General features: G+C 53.6%; 1 protein-coding gene across 5 annotated transcripts in view; it reads right to left on the bottom strand.

Moving 5' to 3' along the window:
* BCL11B (BAF chromatin remodeling complex subunit BCL11B) overlaps nucleotides 1–15,997 on the bottom strand; it is a 102,266-nt gene extending 86,269 nt beyond the window's left edge. For 2 of the 5 annotated variants that reach the window (XM_006079123.4, XM_006079126.4), the window contains exons 1-2: nucleotides 14,945–15,996; nucleotides 1,188–1,556 (exon numbers count right to left, since the gene is read on the bottom strand). In XM_006079123.4, coding sequence (XP_006079185.2) covers nucleotides 1,188–1,556; nucleotides 14,945–15,002 — 427 coding nt within the window. In that variant the 5' untranslated portion in view covers nucleotides 15,003–15,996. Of the gene's footprint in view, nucleotides 1–1,187; nucleotides 1,557–14,944 lie in introns of all 5 variants that reach the window. The other 3 variants (XM_006079124.4, XM_006079127.4, XM_025271638.3) reach the window with 3 other exon arrangements.
* Between the last annotated feature and the right edge of the window lie 1,454 nt (nucleotides 15,998–17,451).

The following is a 17,451-nucleotide window of genomic DNA, read 5'->3' as shown; positions in this document are numbered from 1 at the left end:
GCATCTCCGCTGGTTTCCATGACCCAGACGCAGTGGAGATGGATACAATCTTCTCGGCCAGCCACCTGCTTGCGGCTGCGGTGCCAGAAAGTACCCCCAGGAGAAAAGCCCCACTGGCAAAGCATTTATGGAGCTCCTGCTCTTTGAACCTACCTACCCGGCCCGCCAGGGCTGTCCCTCCTGGTAACACCAGGAGAAACTGAGGCTCAGACCCCGAAGGAGCTCGTCCGAAGTCTCGTGGCAGGATCCGAGCCCTGCACGTGCTCCAAGAGCGTCCCGCCACTTCTAGGAAACCCGAGCCAACCTGGGCCCTGAGCTCAGGAAGACAAACCGGAAGCCACCACTCTGTGCTGCATGGAGCATAGGCTCCCTGAAGGAGGCCCTGGCGTGCCGTGGTCTTGACCCGAACAGAACTTGAGGCCAACTCCCCAGGCCTGCCCAAGGACAGCAGCCCCTGCACCTGTTCTTCAGGTGATCAAAGCCAGCTATCCAGATGGCCCACCAGGTAGGCGTGCCAGAGGCAATGGCTAACCTCCCCCAAGGAGCACCGGCTCCAGCCAGGCTCCCACGAGCCCCTCCCTGGGTCCACTGCTAGCACCAGGCAACATCAGAAGGGGCCTCTTTAGACAGATGGAAAACTGAGGCCAGAGAGTGGACGAGAAAAACGAGGGCCCCCAGCAGGCCCTGCCCCCACGCAACATCTCATCAAGCCTCACAACAACCCCCAACAGATAGGTCTCATTCGCTCCATTTCACAGATGGGGAAATTGACTTTGTCCAAGATGTGAAGAAGAGATTCCAACGCGAGACGGTCGGGCTCCAAAGCCAGAGACTAAGCCAAGAACACCAGCAAAGTCAGGGCCAGCAAGCCTTTCCAAGGTCCGTCCTGCCCTCCCGGCCAGCTGTGAATGAGGCCCCCACCACGGAGTCCGTTGCCAAAAGCAAAGCAACCCTCAGCCCGCTGGGCCTCTCCAAGCCCCAGGCCTCTCTCCCCCTGAGGGTCACCCGGATGGTGGCCCCTCGGCAAGGGCAAGCCCATCCTGGTAGCCCCGCGGGCCCTCCCAGCACCACCACCCTCAAACAGAGGGTGAGCCCCTCTCCCGGCACAGCGAGGGGCGAGGGTGGGCCTGGGACCCGAGGGGTTGGGGTGGCTTCTACAGCGGCCAGGCGAGGGCAACGTTCCATACCTGCGAGGTTCTCCTGCTTGGGGCAGACGCCTTTCGTGGGTGACAGCAGGTGGTCATCCTCATCGGGGGTCACCTGGATCCCGATCTCCACCGGCTCGGACACTTTCCTGAGCTCAGAGCGTGAGGAGGGCGGAGGGCTGCCCTTGTCCAGGCCTTTGTCATAGCAGGCCCCCAGGCTGCCGCCACACTGCTTCTTCTTGTGCTCTATAAAAACCAGGATGTCTCCCAGGGGGAAGTTCATCTGACACTGTCCACAGGTGAGCAGGTCAGGGTCGGGGCCACCCACCATCAGCCCCAGGCTGCCGGGCTCCTCTATCTCCAGACCCTCGTCTTCCTCGAGGATGGCGGCCTCCACATGCTCAGGCTCTGCTGGAGAGAGAAAGCACAGGGGAGGGGCAGAGAAGACAAGATGGGCTTAAGGAGTCACAAGACCCATCGTTCATTCCAACCCTTCCCCACCGAGAGGCAGGCCCCTCCGCTGCGGGATGCGAAGGGTTTACCACGTTCCCCGCCCAAGACTCCTGGAGGTAAGGGGTTCGCCATCCTGCGTGCCACAGATGGGCAAACTGAGGCTCTGGGCACAGCCCTTGCAGCTCCCAGAGGTTGCCCCTTAAGCAGTATGGATCTTACGGCTTTCTAGTTTATTTCCTGCCAATTTCCCCTCAGTTCAGCATACGGACACGCATATGACCGCCTGCACATCCGCACACATCCTGGTTCCACCGGGGGCTGGACCATCCCCAGCCTGGTGGCAGCATGATGGAGAGGCATCTCGAAAACTCTGCAACATCTCAGAACCACCTGGGAGCTTTGAAAACCCCCGGGCACCCAGGCAGTACCCCAGACCAATGACACTGGGAGTCAAGCTTCAGGCTGTCTTTTTTTTTTTTTTTTTTTTTTTTTTTAAGGCTCTCAGGTGATTCCGATGGGCAGCCAAGGCTTAGAACAGTGAGCCAGAGCTATTTCTCCCTGCTCTGGCGGGAGTCGCACACCCCTCTTCCCTCCCACCTTTCATTCAGGTCCTCCCCATTCATGAGCGCCCCTGCTCGCATTCCTCTACCTGAGACCTGGCTGCACACCAGACAGGAAAACAGAAACCCAGACGGGCGTCCCGGGGCTGGTCTTTCCGAGAGAAAGAAAGGACCCGGGCTCAGAAAGCAACAAGTGAGCATTGGTTCAGAAAGAAATATCGAAGGGGGAAAAAAAAACGCAGGGAAGAGACGCGGCTAGTCGGCTGAATGAGGCAGCCAGCTCCCCTGCCAAACACTCTGCTCCTGGTCAGACTTCCATTGCTTTGTAGATTTTGCCGACACTCACCAACTCCCTACTGTCTTTTTTTGTTGGTCGGTTTTTATTTCACTCCCAGTAAAAAGAAAAGAAAAGAAAAAAAAAGCTCTTCAGACTCCAAAAGCATTTCTTGGCAGATGACAAACCACACTTGCAATGGGCTGTACGTTTTCATATTTCTTTAGCAGCCGATCTACCTACCTCCTTTCATTTTTGTTTTGTAGGGGGCAAGGGACCCAAATATTTTGAAGCTAATAAACACCTCAAAAAGCAGCAACCCCCTCAGGAAAACCTGGGAGACGCGGCCAACCAACAAGTCATAAATAAAGCAACTGGACAGCGAGGTTGCATCCACGCTCAGGGTCTGAGCAAACTCGAGGTGGGATTTGTCAAGAGCAAATGTCAATGGCCGTGTAGACAGCACCGGTGGGGGGGTCTTCCGAGAAGCCAAGGGGCAGCCAGGGGTCTGAAACCCGAGGAGGCAGGTACGTTTTAAGTTGTGTGGCATTTAAGAAAGGATGATGAAAACCACAGAAGAACAGAGGGAAGAAACAGAGTGGAGGAAAACACATTCCGTGGCAGTGAAGTTATTGACGGGCCAGAGCCAAAGAACAGATAATTTAAGGAAAAAATCCTGTGGCATCTTCCATCCTACATTATAAATCACGGCTCTGTGTGTTCTGAGCACAAGCTTCTTCAGGGCCTGTGAGAGTCCGTGTGGAAGACCCAGCAGACGGCACAGGACACGGAACACGCATGAACCATGCACGCACGGGTAGGCGCCCAGGTGTTGCGGAGAAGGGAGGTGACAATCTGAGATCCCACCCGTGCTCCTAGAAAAGCAGACAGAGCCCTCGATGAATTACATGTAGAAATGCACTGGCAATGTGGCTGCCCAAAAACACCCCACAGATGAAGAAATCCAAAATCTCTTGTCTGCATACCTCTAACAAAAAAAAAAAAAAAAAAAGAGCCTAGAAGGTCAGAGAAAACAGTGTGCACAAAGGCGGCCCCAGAAACCATTAATTACACTTTAAAAAGAAACCAGAGTTTACTTAAAAGGGAGTTGGAAGACAATGCTACATAATTAATTTACCAATTTATTTTATGAAAAGATGCTTTGCTATGGTTAAAATGTAATCACAACCCTCAACGCCGAACCGTGTTTCTAGGGGTACCCGGTTCCCCGCACACGGTCTGTCAGAATGTTAAAGGTAATTATTCGATGCCTCTTTTCCCTTTAATGATCTAACATTGAGCAATACTGTTTATATTGAAAAGCTCGCACCTTTAATTACCAATTACATATACATAATTTCAGAGCCAAAGGAGAAGGGCTGTAAAAACAGTTCTTTAGAAATATAAGGACGTATTGTGCACCATTGCTAGAGAAGGAACTCTTAATAAATGGGAGGAGGATGTCAAAATATTGTTTTGTTAAAAAAAAAAAGAGAGAGAGAGAAAGAAAGAGAGGCACAAAGGAAATGAGCTGAAAAGGCAAAAAAAAAAAGGACAAAATGAAATTGAGAATTCAAATCAAACAGGGATGAGTTCTGTGGTAGGAAGAGTGGAGGTACCTGGCCCTCCTGAGCGGACCTGGCACTCGGCGGCATCTGTAAGGGCATTTGATAAAAAATAAAAGACAATAGTTCATCCATCCGAACTGCAACCTGATCATCCTTTCTGTGGACAGGGAGATGTTTTCTGTCATCTAATTTCATCTTGGCTTCCCCTGTCTTGGTTTTGCTTTTCATTAAACTTTTTCAGCCGAGTCCGTCAGTCCGTTCTCCCCGGTGGGAATTTTTAGAAGAAGCCTGAATAGTTCCTCTCTGCTGGGGGATTTTAAGCTAGATAATCTCAAACTTCTTTTTTCTTGCAAAAGAAACAGGCTAATTTAAAAATGAGCAAAGGTCACGCAGGCCTGTTCATAGGTATTCATCCTTCTCCTCTCCATCTTTTGCTAAGGGACTCTGTACCAGCACTTTTTCATTTTCCTCCTTTTTTTTTTGTTTTGTTTTGTTTTGGTAACATCTGGTATTCCTTCCTTTATTTGGCAGTCTCTGCCTTTTCACTTTCCTCCTGCTGCAAGCCTCGTGAGCCCCAGTAACTGAGTTTGAAAGTATCCGAAGCCGTTGACTGGGCTGCAGGTCTGAGTTCTGCCTCCAGGCCTCTTGCAGCCAGCCAGCCTGGGCAGCCAGGCTCCGCTGGAGTCCTATCCCTAAGACAGCTCTGAACTCGGATCCCTAGACCCGGGGTCCAGCCCTCTGCCTCCTCCAAAGGGGGCCAGGAGGAAAAGAAACAAAAACATCTCCTTCCCCTCCCACGTGCGGTGCTGAAAGTAAAACTCCTGGAGATGACAGGGGGTGTTCACCCAACTTCAAGGATTGGGGTTTCCTCTGCCCACCCCACCCCACCCCACCCCCTCGGGGCGTGGAGCCCTGGGCTTTGGCTGCTGTGGGAGGCACTTCCCAGGAAGGCAGCAACGTCACCCCAAACCCCCAAACTGTCAAGCTTTTAGGTCAGAGCGGGTGGACCAAGACAGTTTGCTGAATCTCATGCTTGAGGCCTTCGGAGACACCCCCAAAGGCGGGCTGTGGTTTCATTTCCGCTGGCAGGCGGATACCGAGCTGGGCGTAGGGGTGCATGTGTGTGCGTGTGTGCCTGTGTCCCTTCTTAGAAGCCGATCACTCACAGAAGAAATAAAAGGAGAAAGAACCACTTGCCCAGGCTCAGAGAAGGGCACAGTGAGACGGGGCCTGCCCCCCCAAACCCTCCTTCCTCAGTCCTGTGGGCACGGGTGGAGACCCACTATCCCGCACAGCCTCAGAGGACCGGGCCCCTGCCTGACAGGCAGAGTCGCCCAAACTGCCACCCACAGATGATAAAGCACCAGGAAAGAGAAAAGTCACATATACACAAAACAGCCTTTCAAACTCCCAGACCCTACCAACCAGCCCCTCCGGCTGCCTCATTCCACAAACTCCAGCCTTTTAAAAAAAAATAAAAAAAAGAAGGCAAAGATGAGGTCCTTTCCTCGGAGAGGATTTCCGCTTTCACGCAAAGCTCCCCCAAGAGTCAGCAGCTCTGGAAAACCCTGCTGCCCTCCTGTCATGAGCCGAATAAAGTCGGCGGATCACTGAGACATTCGACTCAACAGGAGGAAAGATGACTGAGTGCAGCTGATGACTCGTCCTAGCAGCAGGTACCTGGCTGGGGTGGGCTCTGAAACGTGACATCCTGAAGCACGTGGACAAACATATATTTGCACACACACACAGTTACACGTTTGTTGTCATTTTCTTTTACAACAAAACCACATTTCATTTACAAGGCGAGGCCTCCTCACGGCTCATCAATACACTTAGAAGCAGTGAAATCAGGGTTCACAGATACTAATGGACATTCCTGTTAAGTGGACAGGGAAACACTTGATCCTCAGACCAGTTCCCTCATGCCTCGGGCTGGCCGGGAAGGAATTTGGGCAGAAGACAGAAATGGAAAGACATCATTAACACCAACCAGGCCAAGCACCCCACAGGCCCCCCCCCCCAGCAGCTGCAGAGGCTTAGCGGGCCTTACCTGGCCAGGGACTCCCACCGCCCTCACACGCTGGGCTCCAAGGGCCCTGCCCGCCCTGGGTCTCCTCTAACAATTGCCCCTGCACCTGCCCTTCGGGGAATTCCAACCAAGGGGCCAGCCTCCTGCTGTCCCCAGAGCCCAGAGCATGTGCCCTGCCGCACACACAGCACACAGGCCTGCGTCCCCTTAACCCTGCGTTGATTCAAATCCAAATCTCTGTCCTTAATGGCTAAGCCACAGACCAGGAGAAACCCATGGAGAATCACTGTTTCGGTAATGGGGGTGGGGTGGGTAGGGGAAGGAGGTGGGGGGAGGGGTGCCAGGCTCTCAAAATCCTTTGCCACCGACGTCACCGCCGCCATCCTATTTGTACGCATGTTTACAAGAGACGCTGAGCATCCACACGCCGGAGCGCTGCATCCGACGGGAGGACACGTTACACCTGCTTCCTACGAAGACAGCCTCCGCCAGCCAGTTCCAAACCAACAATCTGCGAAAGGATTTGTCACTCTCCTCCGCGTGAACATCCAAGGAGGGGCCGAGACCCCTAAACGCCACCAAAATGCACCCCTCGACGGAGCACACTTTCTGAACCGCCATCAACGTTTAATTTATTGGATCCAAGAGAAAATGACAGTCGTTGCAGGCGGGGGTCGGGGGGTGGAAGGGGGGGCAGTGGAGACGGGAGAGAGAAGGAATCAATTCCTGGCAGAGAAAATAATCTATGACTAGAGGACGCCTAAAGGCTCGACAAGAGGTTTATGAAGTTCTCCGCTCGAAGGGAATCACGCGGGGCCGGCACAGGAGTCGGAGAGGAGCCTCAGCCGAGCCAGGCACGTGTTTCCAATGTCCTCAAGGGGCCATGAACGGTTAGGACGCAGCCCCGTCTGGCCTCCAGGGAAGGCTTGGGGCTGCTGCTGGACCCGGGGAGGGGGCAGCCCGGCTGGTCCCAGGCAGGTCCCACAGGTCTGGGCTCTCTCTTCCTGGACCACCCGTCCTCCCGGGAGGAGCAGGAGGAGGACTCCAGCCTGCTCCAGGTGTCACATCGCTGGGGGCCCAGGCCCCGAGCCACATTCACACTGGAGGGCAGGGCACAGGCCGGGGCCTGCCACCAACCCCACCAGGCCCTGCCTGCTCCGTGCCAAAAGCAGCACCCGCCTCAAAGTGAAATCTTCCATATTTCTGACATCTGGACAGAAAGAAGGAGGCCGGGGCACAACTTATCTGTAATGTGGATTTCCCTGTCCGTGAAGATGACCTGGGGTCTGGCTGACCGGGCCTATCGCTGCAAGACCCAGGCTTGACCTGCATTTCAGGGAAGTGGGGACTCCTGATCCGAGGAGATGTTTGGGACGCAGGAAGAACCCAGTCAACACTCTTCAAGAAGTGAGGGGGGGGGAGCGTTCTAAGGGTAGGAGGAACACCCCCCGCCACATACACACACTGTCCTCTATGCCCCCAGCCTGGTTTCAGGATACTTAAGCATGTTAAAATCAGCTCCCTGAAAACTCCCCTAATTTGCTCGACAGACTTAAGTCCAAACTCCCCACCTCCCCCAGTGTACCCGCCTCTCCAGATCCCCCAAAACTGAGCTCCAGAGGCCGGGTCTCACATCCAAAAGCAGGAAAAAGACGCCACGAACAAGGAAAGCACCGCTCAGGTGTATTCGCAGAGCCCATCCAGTACTACAAGGTGACTGAGAAAAGAGTCAAGCCCATGATACCAGGCAATGGAGTGACCTATGTTTTGAGAAATCAGATAGTTCTTTAAAGAAAAATGCTTTGCTATAGAAATCCTTCTAAACACATTCAGAAGAGTCAATAAACCTGCAAACACCTTAAATTTTCAGACACAACAGAGCTCGTAATAAAACATATAAAAGCACTCTTCGAGGCCCAATGAAGAGATTTGTTTTATTTAATGCTGCGCCTTTTCAAAGGCGTTAAACAGAAGAGAAGGACCGTCCACACAGGATGCTGAACTGAGAGCCTTTAACTGGAGGCAAGGCTCTGAGCTTCACAGCAGAACAGCAAGAGTGGAAGCTGCTTCCAACATCTCGTTTCCAAGGTAGAAATTTAAACCTGATTCCCCCCACTTTTTAATTCTCAGCAGTGCATCCATTTCTGAGGCGCACGTTCACCACAATAACGCTGGCACTCAACTTTCCTGAGTCATTTTTGCTTGCTGTTTTAGTATAGAGCTCGTTAGAACATTCTCAAGTGTATTTGCATTTCAGCAGTTCAGTCGAAGGGGGTCATAAAAAAGTTGTGTAAAACAGAGGATTTTTTTTTACTTTGAAGTTACCTAATTCGGTGTGGTCTGGGATTTCATTATCGTAGCAGAGCTCAGGCTGGCTAATTCAACACCCAAGCAGATTATCAGCTGCCTCAGAAAAAAAGAAATAAAGAATGAATTTCTTGAATTTCAGCAACTACACAAAAGACTTGCATATGTCAAAATGCCGGACGAGAGTCCCCGTGAATGTAGCACCATTAATCAAACCGCGATCTGGTGTCACTTTTGCCAGTATAAAAACGGTGCTTCTCCCCTCGCTCCCCTCACTGGCTCGTGCGGAAGACGCTCGAAGTGTGCCCCTCTGCTTTCGCATCTCCAAATAGCCTGCTCTCGGCACTTTTTATACACGCCTGGGGAAAACCACTGCTCAAGGGAGCTGGTCAGCAAATGGCTTTTCTTGGGGAGGGGACCACAGCTCGGGTAGATCTCACTGACGTTTGGCTGTCCGGGAAGGAAGGGTTGTGGGATGAGGAACAGGGGCTGGGGGACAGAACACTCAGGCCCCCAGGCCCCGTCGTGGGATTAAACAGAGAGCTGGAAAGTGACAAAGCCACACTCACAGCAGCCGGGTGACACAGACATCCACCTCTGATGTTCTGCTGGGCCCTCTCCCTTAAAAAAAAAAAGAAAACAGCCAGTAGGCCCAAAGCTAACACTACCTTCAGAGAAGGATGCGTGGCCAGCATCAAGAACTTGACTGTGGCCACAGTCCCCAAAGAGCATTTATTTTCCTTCGTCCTCCCAAACGTGAAAACAGCATGAAACCCAGTCCAAAGTGCCTGGAGAGTTTTAGCTAAAGGTAGACCTAACCGGACAGCCAGAGGGTCCTTCCTCAAGCCATAGGAGATGCAGGAGATGGTCCCCAAAGGTCAGGAACCCCATCCTGACCCTCCTCCTCGTATAATTCTTTTCTTCACACGCTGTCGAACCTGTAGTCTGTATTTAGTTACAGCTTGTGAAACTCCCCCAAGTTCCAAGGCAAAGGATTGGGGATTTTTGAAATGACTTTTTTTTTTAACGGTTTTCTGCAGGCCAGAGGCCACGGCCCCAGCCCAAGGGTTCAAGACAACAGTGATGCTTTATCTCTGAGTTGTCAAATGAGCTCACTGCGGCAATGTGCTTACAACAGGCTTGATTCAAACATTAAATGAAGTAGAGAAATCATCAGATAAATTGCTGGCCCTCTGTACTGCAGAGTGAAGGCTCTTTCCCCGGCTGATGACAGCGTTAGGCTTTTGTCTGACCTAATTTATTTCTCTTTCAGGTTAGAATAAAGCACTCCTTTCCTGTCTCCACGTAACCTCTTCTGCCCATGGACTGAACTCAATACAGGAGACTCAGGGTTAACTGTGCTGTCTGCAGATTTCTTGAACTTGGAGAATAAGACGGTATAGATCCAGAAATCCTGTGATCAAAAGCACCCATATTCCCTAGCACGAAATTACACGGTTAGGGGAAAAATCGTCTCATTAAAGGCCATCCATGAAGGGCACCATTCGGGGTGAAAAGCATTAGCAAAGCTGGGTCTCGCAAGCACATACTCCTCTCAAACAAAGTTTTACATGTTATGTGAGTTGGCATTTTATCTCTTTGGGGACTGATGCTTTTTCCCTTAGTACAGTGGGAACATTACCTAATAAATGGAATTGAGAATCCGAGTGTTATAAAATCTGAGCTGAAAGGATTTCCATTCATCAAGCTGTTTTAGACACATGACTCCCCAAGGCAGCGGCAGATCCCGGGGTCTATGACATACAACACAGGAACGGACAAAACAAGCTTCACGTTTCCCAGACACTCCCCCACAGCCCATCCCGTGTGCCTCGACGACCTAATGGAATTCATAAAGTCAAGACCACAGAGGAACCAGAGGAAACACACCCGTTCAAAACTAAGCATTGCAATTGTTTTCAAAAAAAAAAAAAATTAAAAAGAAAAATTGTCCCCCCATCTGCCTAGCGAAGGCTTGTAAATCAATGCCGATAGCTTGAAAATAGATTTCTCAAACTTATATTCTCATTTTGTCCTGCTCGACTCTCTGCAGGAAAATCAATATTACAACTTCACACTTAAGACATTTTGCAGCAACGTAAACGGCTCTCGCGGCTGATGGAAGCCCGGTCCCGGCCCCTCGCTGCGCCGACTCGGCGCATGACACGGGCACCGAGCTCCCCCTAGCTGCCAAATGGCGCCAGGCTTCGCTGGGCGTTGCAGCCTTGCCATCCACCAAAAGCCAATTCAACTGAAAGTTTATTTTGGAAAGTCTTTTTTATCACAACGAGCAACAGAGAATGCAAAGCGATCGGAGAAAGGAGATGAAAAGGAAAAAGGGAAGGTGAGGGCAAGCCGTGTTCTGAGCCCAAAGGCAAGCGCCAAGAGCTCGATTCTGACAAGCAGCTAGAAACTGGTGCGCTCTGCAGCGGGAAACTGGTATGTGGGAACCCAACTGTTCTGCCTGCTTCCAGTTCCCCTGAGACAGAAGGCTAATTACTGCCCAGTGCACCCGAAGCTGGCCTGCCCTTTAGAACCCTAAGACCCAGTTAGCCCTGCACAGTGGCCACCAAAGCATCCCTGACCTCAGCCTCCGTCCATGTTCCGAAGGCCGGCTTCCCCAAAGCAGCTGTATTCACTCCGGCGTTTGAGAAATGACTCGCTTTTCTCTTACGACATGTTTTGAAGGCCAGACAAAAATCGCCAAGGCCAAAGCACAGACAGAGAGCAACACCCCACCCCCCACCCGACCCCCCACCCTCAATTAAAAAAAAAAAAATGCCACTGTACATAATTTTCAGGGAGGGAAAGACTACCCATTAAAAATACTAGGGGTTGTTAAAATATGCTCATGGCTGTCTCTTCAGGTGTGAATTACAAATGAATAAAATCAGCCTGGCATAACACCTTGGATGAAGACGGTTTTACTCTCCCTTAGAATCAGAGCAGCTGACTTATGTCACACTTCTAATGATATGGGGTTCCCTTCTGTGCAGAAGGGGGACAAACTTCACCCCCCCCCCCCAGAATTATCAAAAAAACAGAGGGGCCCAGATCTGATGAAATTTATCAGAGGCCCAATTTTGAAACATACGTGGACACCTGGAGATACACTCTACCCTGGGGAGTTAAGATAATTGTAAGCACAGCGGCCTTCAAAACATACAGCTACAGCAAAACCTAATTTAAAAGGCAACCATGGAATTAACACGGTGAGCCTAACTTCTGCATCAAATCTTGGGTCTCTTTAGTTGTTTTGCAAAATCGTGAACTCATACGGAAAATTACTAATCTTCCAAGGAAACCTATTGGGGGGGTTGTTGAAAAATAAAATCACCTGCACTGGAACTGAGTTATCCACCCCGGGCTTGTTATTTCCTTCGGGAAGTCTCAGGCTGGGGTTCATTTGCCTCTCCACTCACCCTGCCTGGCACAGCCGGCTCACGGCCCTTCCCTCTCCGCCTGGTCAGTCCACTGTCCCTCATCCTCCCCTCTTCACTATTGTCACTGAGTTGTTTTGTGTTTGTTTTTATTAATAGCTGTGTCTGTCCTCTGGCTTTAAAAGCCACATCCATCTGGGTCAAACATTTTGAAACAAACCAGAAGCCTAGGTCTTCATCCCCAGCTGTCTCCCACACTCTCCTCCCGGGCTCCTCTTCTCTCTGGCCCTGTCTGTAAATTTAACTAGCTCATTATGGTGTCCTTCTCCGCCTTGCCAGCCCCCCACCCCCACCCCCAAGATTATCGACACCGTTTGTGTGCTCTTCTGTGTCTCAGACCATCGGTTATCCCAAGTTGCATCATCTCGAAAGAATCTGAAGCCAGCAGGCTGCCACCCAACTAAAGATGTACCACGCTTTAGGTGATTTCTTTCCACATTTACAAGCTAAAACGTGGGTCCCCGATCAGGGCCATGACAGCACCCATTTGGCGGGCCAGGGCTCCAGAGCACCTGAGACCCACAACTCCTGCATCATTGAGGAGACACACTTGAATAGGCCCTAAGCCTAAACTGCATCCCATTCTTGCCTTTCCCCTGCCTGCATTCCCACCTCCTGGGTGACACAGGACAGACAGAAAAGCCAGCTGCTTTGGGGATAATAAATAGCCTTGTCTGAGAACTGGTTGGACCACTCTCCCTTCTTAAACCCCTGCACATGCCCTGGGCTCCATGGGCCCCTGAAAAGCAGGCAGGATATCCTTTGCCCCCCACCCCCTGGTCTCCTTCTCCCCATCTCTCCTTCCCAGCCACTGCTCCAGTGTCAGCCGGGCTTTCCCCAGCACTGCTCTGAGCAAGGCTGAGACAGCCATGGAACCAACGAAGGAGGGAAGGATGTCGTACCAGGCACCCCTGGCCCCCCACGCCACCCAGCCGCCACCAGTGCTCCCGGCCAGGGCTTGTTCCCGAGGTCCCAGGAATGCCAGAAGGGGAGAGAGCAAAAGCAAAGCGAACCTACCTGCTTCTTTCCCCCTTTACACACAGGTGCAAACACTCCTGGATTCTTCACTGCTGCCAGCTTGGCAATGCACCCCCCATAACTCCCCCTTACCGGAGCACCCCCCCCAACTTCCCCCTCCTCAAAAACAACCCTTGCAATTATACAGAGGCTCTGTGGGGCAAATTGCCTCCTGGAGAAATTAGGTGTCTGCAACTACAGACGTCCTAACAGCCGCTCCACCATCTAAAGGGGGGAGTGGGGGTGTAGAATAAGAGATTGCTAAAGGCTCCATAAAGGACTAAATGTCAATGGGCGAAAAGGACCTTGATCAAACCAGGCTCAAATCTGGTTGCAAAACATTTTGTTTTAAATGCAACCAGCAAGTCTTCTTTGATGTAACAATGGTGAAAAATATAGGAGAAGCCCTCTTCCCTCCCTCCAGAAAGGCGTCCCTCTCCCAAGGCAAGCCCACTTTCATATCTATTCCCCTCCCCAAAAAATAATCATAAATCCACAAATTCTTACTAATGTATGTGCTGTAACAAAGGAGAGATGGCAGCAGCGGAGGCTCCGAGCAGATGGCTCCTATGCTGGGTTTTCCGGGGAGAGGAGAACCCCTTTATATATTTATTTATTTATTTAAATTTTTTAAAATATAACATAAATATTCGGCTCTCGGCCGCCCCGCAGCCAGTCCTTGGCGACGGATGGGCGCACAGCCCTCTCCAGCTCCGCGCCGGCAGCCGGGCCCCAGCCTGACAAAGTGATCGGAGGATGGCAAGGAACACAACCTGCCCGCGGTTTCGATGGCACCAAGAGGATGTTTTATTTCTATTGCAATTTAAAACAAAAATTAAAAAAAAAAAAAAAGCAACGGCGACTCCGATACCGCGAGAGAAAGGACCTCGGGGAAAGCTTTGCGCGCGGCGGAGCAGCGGCCCCGCGGGCTGCGGTGGGCAGGGAGCGCGGCGAGCCGACCTTCCCGGTGCAAGTTGCAGGCACCCGGGCGAGCTCCCCTGCCAACCCCGTACCTGGCCCGCTCCCGCACGCTTCTTCCCTTCGCTAAATAAACCCGACCGGGACGCTGGAAGCTGCTGCGTCTCTGCCCCCTTGCCTGACTTCGCCTTCCCCGCCACTTGCTTGAAATCCACACGATTTCAGCGGGTGGATTTCCACTGCGACCTGCCTTGTTTATTTAGATAGGGGAAGATGAAAGATCTGAGATAGGCGGATGGGTAAGAGATGGATAGGTCTCTTTCCCTTTTTTTCCTCTTTTCTTTCTTTTATTTTTTTTCCACTATTTTATAAGCACGTCCCTCTCTTCCCACTCCGAGCTGACAACCCTTTCCCCCCAGCCCCCTCGTGGCGGGGATTTTTCACCAGCCCCCGATGTCCCCCACCTTTTTTTTTTTTTTTTTTTTTTTTTTGGAGTAGTGGGGGAAAGAAGACAAGAACATCCCAGGAGACAGACGGAGGTGGGGAAATGGGGGTGGGGGTGCAGGAACCCAGCAAACAGCCGCGCAGCTGGATTCTTTTGCAAATAGCACGAGGAGGGGAGAGAAAGGCGGCAGCGGAATCCGAGAACCGGCGTGGCCGGCGCCCTGCCCAGCCGGGTGCCGCGACTGGGGGGACTCGGAGCCGGCGGCCACCCCTCGCCCTGCGTCTCCCCCAGGCCCGAGCGCACCCCGCTCCCCTCCGCCCGCGCCGTCAGCGCGGACCCACGCGCTCGCCAACTTTTCCCCACTTCCCGGCTCCCCCCTCCCCCTCCGCTCCCCCAACCCCCTCCCCCCTCCTCTCCAAACCCCGCCACCAGCGCCGCCGCCGCCACACACGCCGCTCGGAGGGGCGAGCGTCCAGCCGGGCTCCGCGCGCACACACACACCTCCTCCAGCCTGCGCGCCCCCTCCCCGGCCCCGGAGCCCGCTCCGCAGGCCCTCGAGCCCCGGGCGCATCAGACTGCGCAGCGCCCGGACTCCCTGGGCTGCAACGAAACTTTCCTAAGGCCCTCCCGCCCCCCCAACCAGGCTCTGGGCCGACGCCGCTGCCCCTGTGCAAGCCCGCGGGCCGCCCGGGCACCCGGCCCGGCTGTGCCCGGCTCGGTGTCCCCAGCCCTGGGCGCCGGAGCCCCACGCTCCGGCCCCTCGCGCGCACGCCGCAGACACTTACGGGTGATGATCTCCCTCTGGGACAAGTGCTGCGGGTTGCCCTGTTTGCGGCGGGACATTGCCCCGGCATCTATTCTGACATCGCCCGGAGAGCTGGACCGATGGGGGGAGCCGGGGGAGGGGGTCCGAGCCGCCGCCGCTGCCGCCGCGCCGCTGCCGCCGCCGCGCCTCCTCCTCTGCCCGGGTTGGTGTTTTGGGTTGTTTTTTTTTTTCCTTCCTCTCTTGCCCTCTCTTCCTCCTCTTCTTCTTTATTTTGCGCTTTCTTCTATGCTGTTTTTTCTTTTAATTGCAAAAAGAAAAAGAGAAGGAAAAAGAAAAAGCAAAACCTCTCGATCTAAAATAGGAGAAAGGCAAAAAAAAAAAAATCTGCTGCGGCTTGCCGCGGACTGGCTGGCTTCTTCAAAAATATATTCTTTTCAAGGAAAAAAAAATTGCATACACTTCTTCAAACTGCTTGGCCTCCTGGACTTCCAAATGTCTCGAACTTAAACCGGGTTTTGCACCGGCTCCTGACACTTTCAGGGTCTGGTAGGTGTAAAGCGCACTTCTACCAGGAAGGGCGGGGGGAGGGGGGGGAATGCAAACAAATAAAAAATAAAAGAAAAAGAAAAGAAAAGGAAAAAAGCCAAGAAAACTTGAGGACTTGTCTCGTACCCCCTCACCCCGCCCCCTCAAAAAACCCAAAGCAATGTAAAACTGCCCCGGTTCGGTGGTTTCTGGGTTTTCTGCGGGCTGCCTGTTTTTTTCTCGGAGACTGACCCTTCCGAGGCTCTGGGGGGACTCCAGGAGCGGCTCCTTCCCAGTTCACCTGGCAGGCTGGCGCCGGCCGGAGAGGCTGCCGGGTCCCCGCGAGCGCTCCCCAGCGCTCCCCTGGAGCCGCTGGCCCGGGGGGAGCTGGGCTGCGGGGCGGCTCGCCCAGTGCGCCTGGGTCGGTGCGGGCGCGGACTGGGAGCTATAGATTGCAACGTGAAGATGGCGGAGTCCGGGTTCTCTGGGAGCTCTCGGTCTCTCTATGGCTGGGGCTGCCTCTGTACAATGGGATAAAATTCAAGTTCAAGTGCGGACGTGACGTTTAATCTGCACTAGAGACAAAAAGACCCAGAGAGTCGGAGCACTGGGGGCGACTAGCGGTGGCTTTTTAACATTGTACCCTGTAAGAGAACAAGAAAGCACACACACACAGAGACACACTCGCGCGCGCGCGCGCACACACACACACACACTCGCCCGTGCGCACACCCGCAGTTCAGGCCGGCCATACGTGCGGCGTTTTTTGTGTGTGTGCGCTCCTCTCCTCCCGGTGCACTGGCAGCGCAAAATGGGGGGAGGGAGGGAGGGCCGTGGGCAAGATATTTTTAAATAAAAGAAAATCCTCTCCATCCCTCCTCCCTTCTAGGGAGCTGGACCCCCAGAGAAGGGGGGCGGAGTGCGGTGTGCGTGGAAGTAAGTTGAAGCAACGCAAATCCCCACCCACTCATTCGAAAGCTCTTGGGGGGTGGGGGATGGCTATGAAAGAGTGTTGGGGTCGACACGGGGACTAGGACCACATGGTCAATTACTCCATCTCCCGAGGAAAGTAGTTTGGTTGTTTTCACTTTGATTTTATTGAGGGGTCGGGGTTAAACTTCCAAAAAGTGTCTCCATATAAATCCTGATATTTCAAACTGGGAGAGCCAAGGGGACAAGATAAAAGATACTAAGAGGAGAGAATCCGGGGCACACTGAGGGGCGGAGAAACGTGAGACCTTGTTTGAGTCCCATTCCGAAGGCATGTCCACCCGAAATCTTTGCGCTCCCTGCACCTCATCCCATTCAGTCTCGGGGTCAAACACGGAGCCCACCCCTAACGCCAAGGTTTCTCGGAAGCATGGGGGTGAGGGGCAGGGGTGCTCCACGTGGGAGAGCGTCTCATAGTTGCCGACCCAGAGGTAGGTGTGGCCGGATCTTTGGACACACTCGCGTGGGTGACCCCCCTCGTCCCCCAGTCCCCTCCCACCCCTTGACAATTACTGCAGCCTGGAAGTAACGCCCCCCACCCCCAGGGCTCCTCCGCCCAGGGCAGGACTTGAAATCGCCCGTCAGTCTGGAAAGGAAGGACACAGCTGCCTTGTCAGCCGTTTGATCTCCAGCCGGCGAGGCTGTGAGGAGGTGTGGGGGCCTGTCCGTGGCCCGGGGACAAGGCCAGGACGCGGTTCGCGTGGACATCCACAACCCCCTCCCCCAACCTCCCCGTCCCTCCTCCGGCCACGGCCAACTTCATCCGTTTCGCGACTTGACCTCCCGGCTGGACGCGCCACGCGGCCGGCCCCCTCGCCCTTCCCAGGTTTCTCGGGTCTGGGCCGGGAGGCGGCCAGGGCGGGTCGGGGCCTGGCTCGGGGCTGGGCTTCGCGGGCGAACCCAGCTGCACCCACCCCACCCCGCCCCCAGGCCGGGCTCTGGCGGCCTCCTGGGAGCGCGAGGCTGGGCCGTGACGCCTCCGGGCGCGCCGCCTCCCTCGGGGCCTTTTCC

Source organism: Bubalus bubalis, chromosome 20 (genome assembly GCF_019923935.1).
Source record: "Bubalus bubalis isolate 160015118507 breed Murrah chromosome 20, NDDB_SH_1, whole genome shotgun sequence".
Classification (NCBI taxonomy): Eukaryota; Metazoa; Chordata; class Mammalia; order Artiodactyla; family Bovidae; genus Bubalus; species Bubalus bubalis.
The sequence above is the reverse complement of the archived record's forward strand: the minus strand, read 5'-3'. Positions and strand labels throughout refer to the sequence as shown.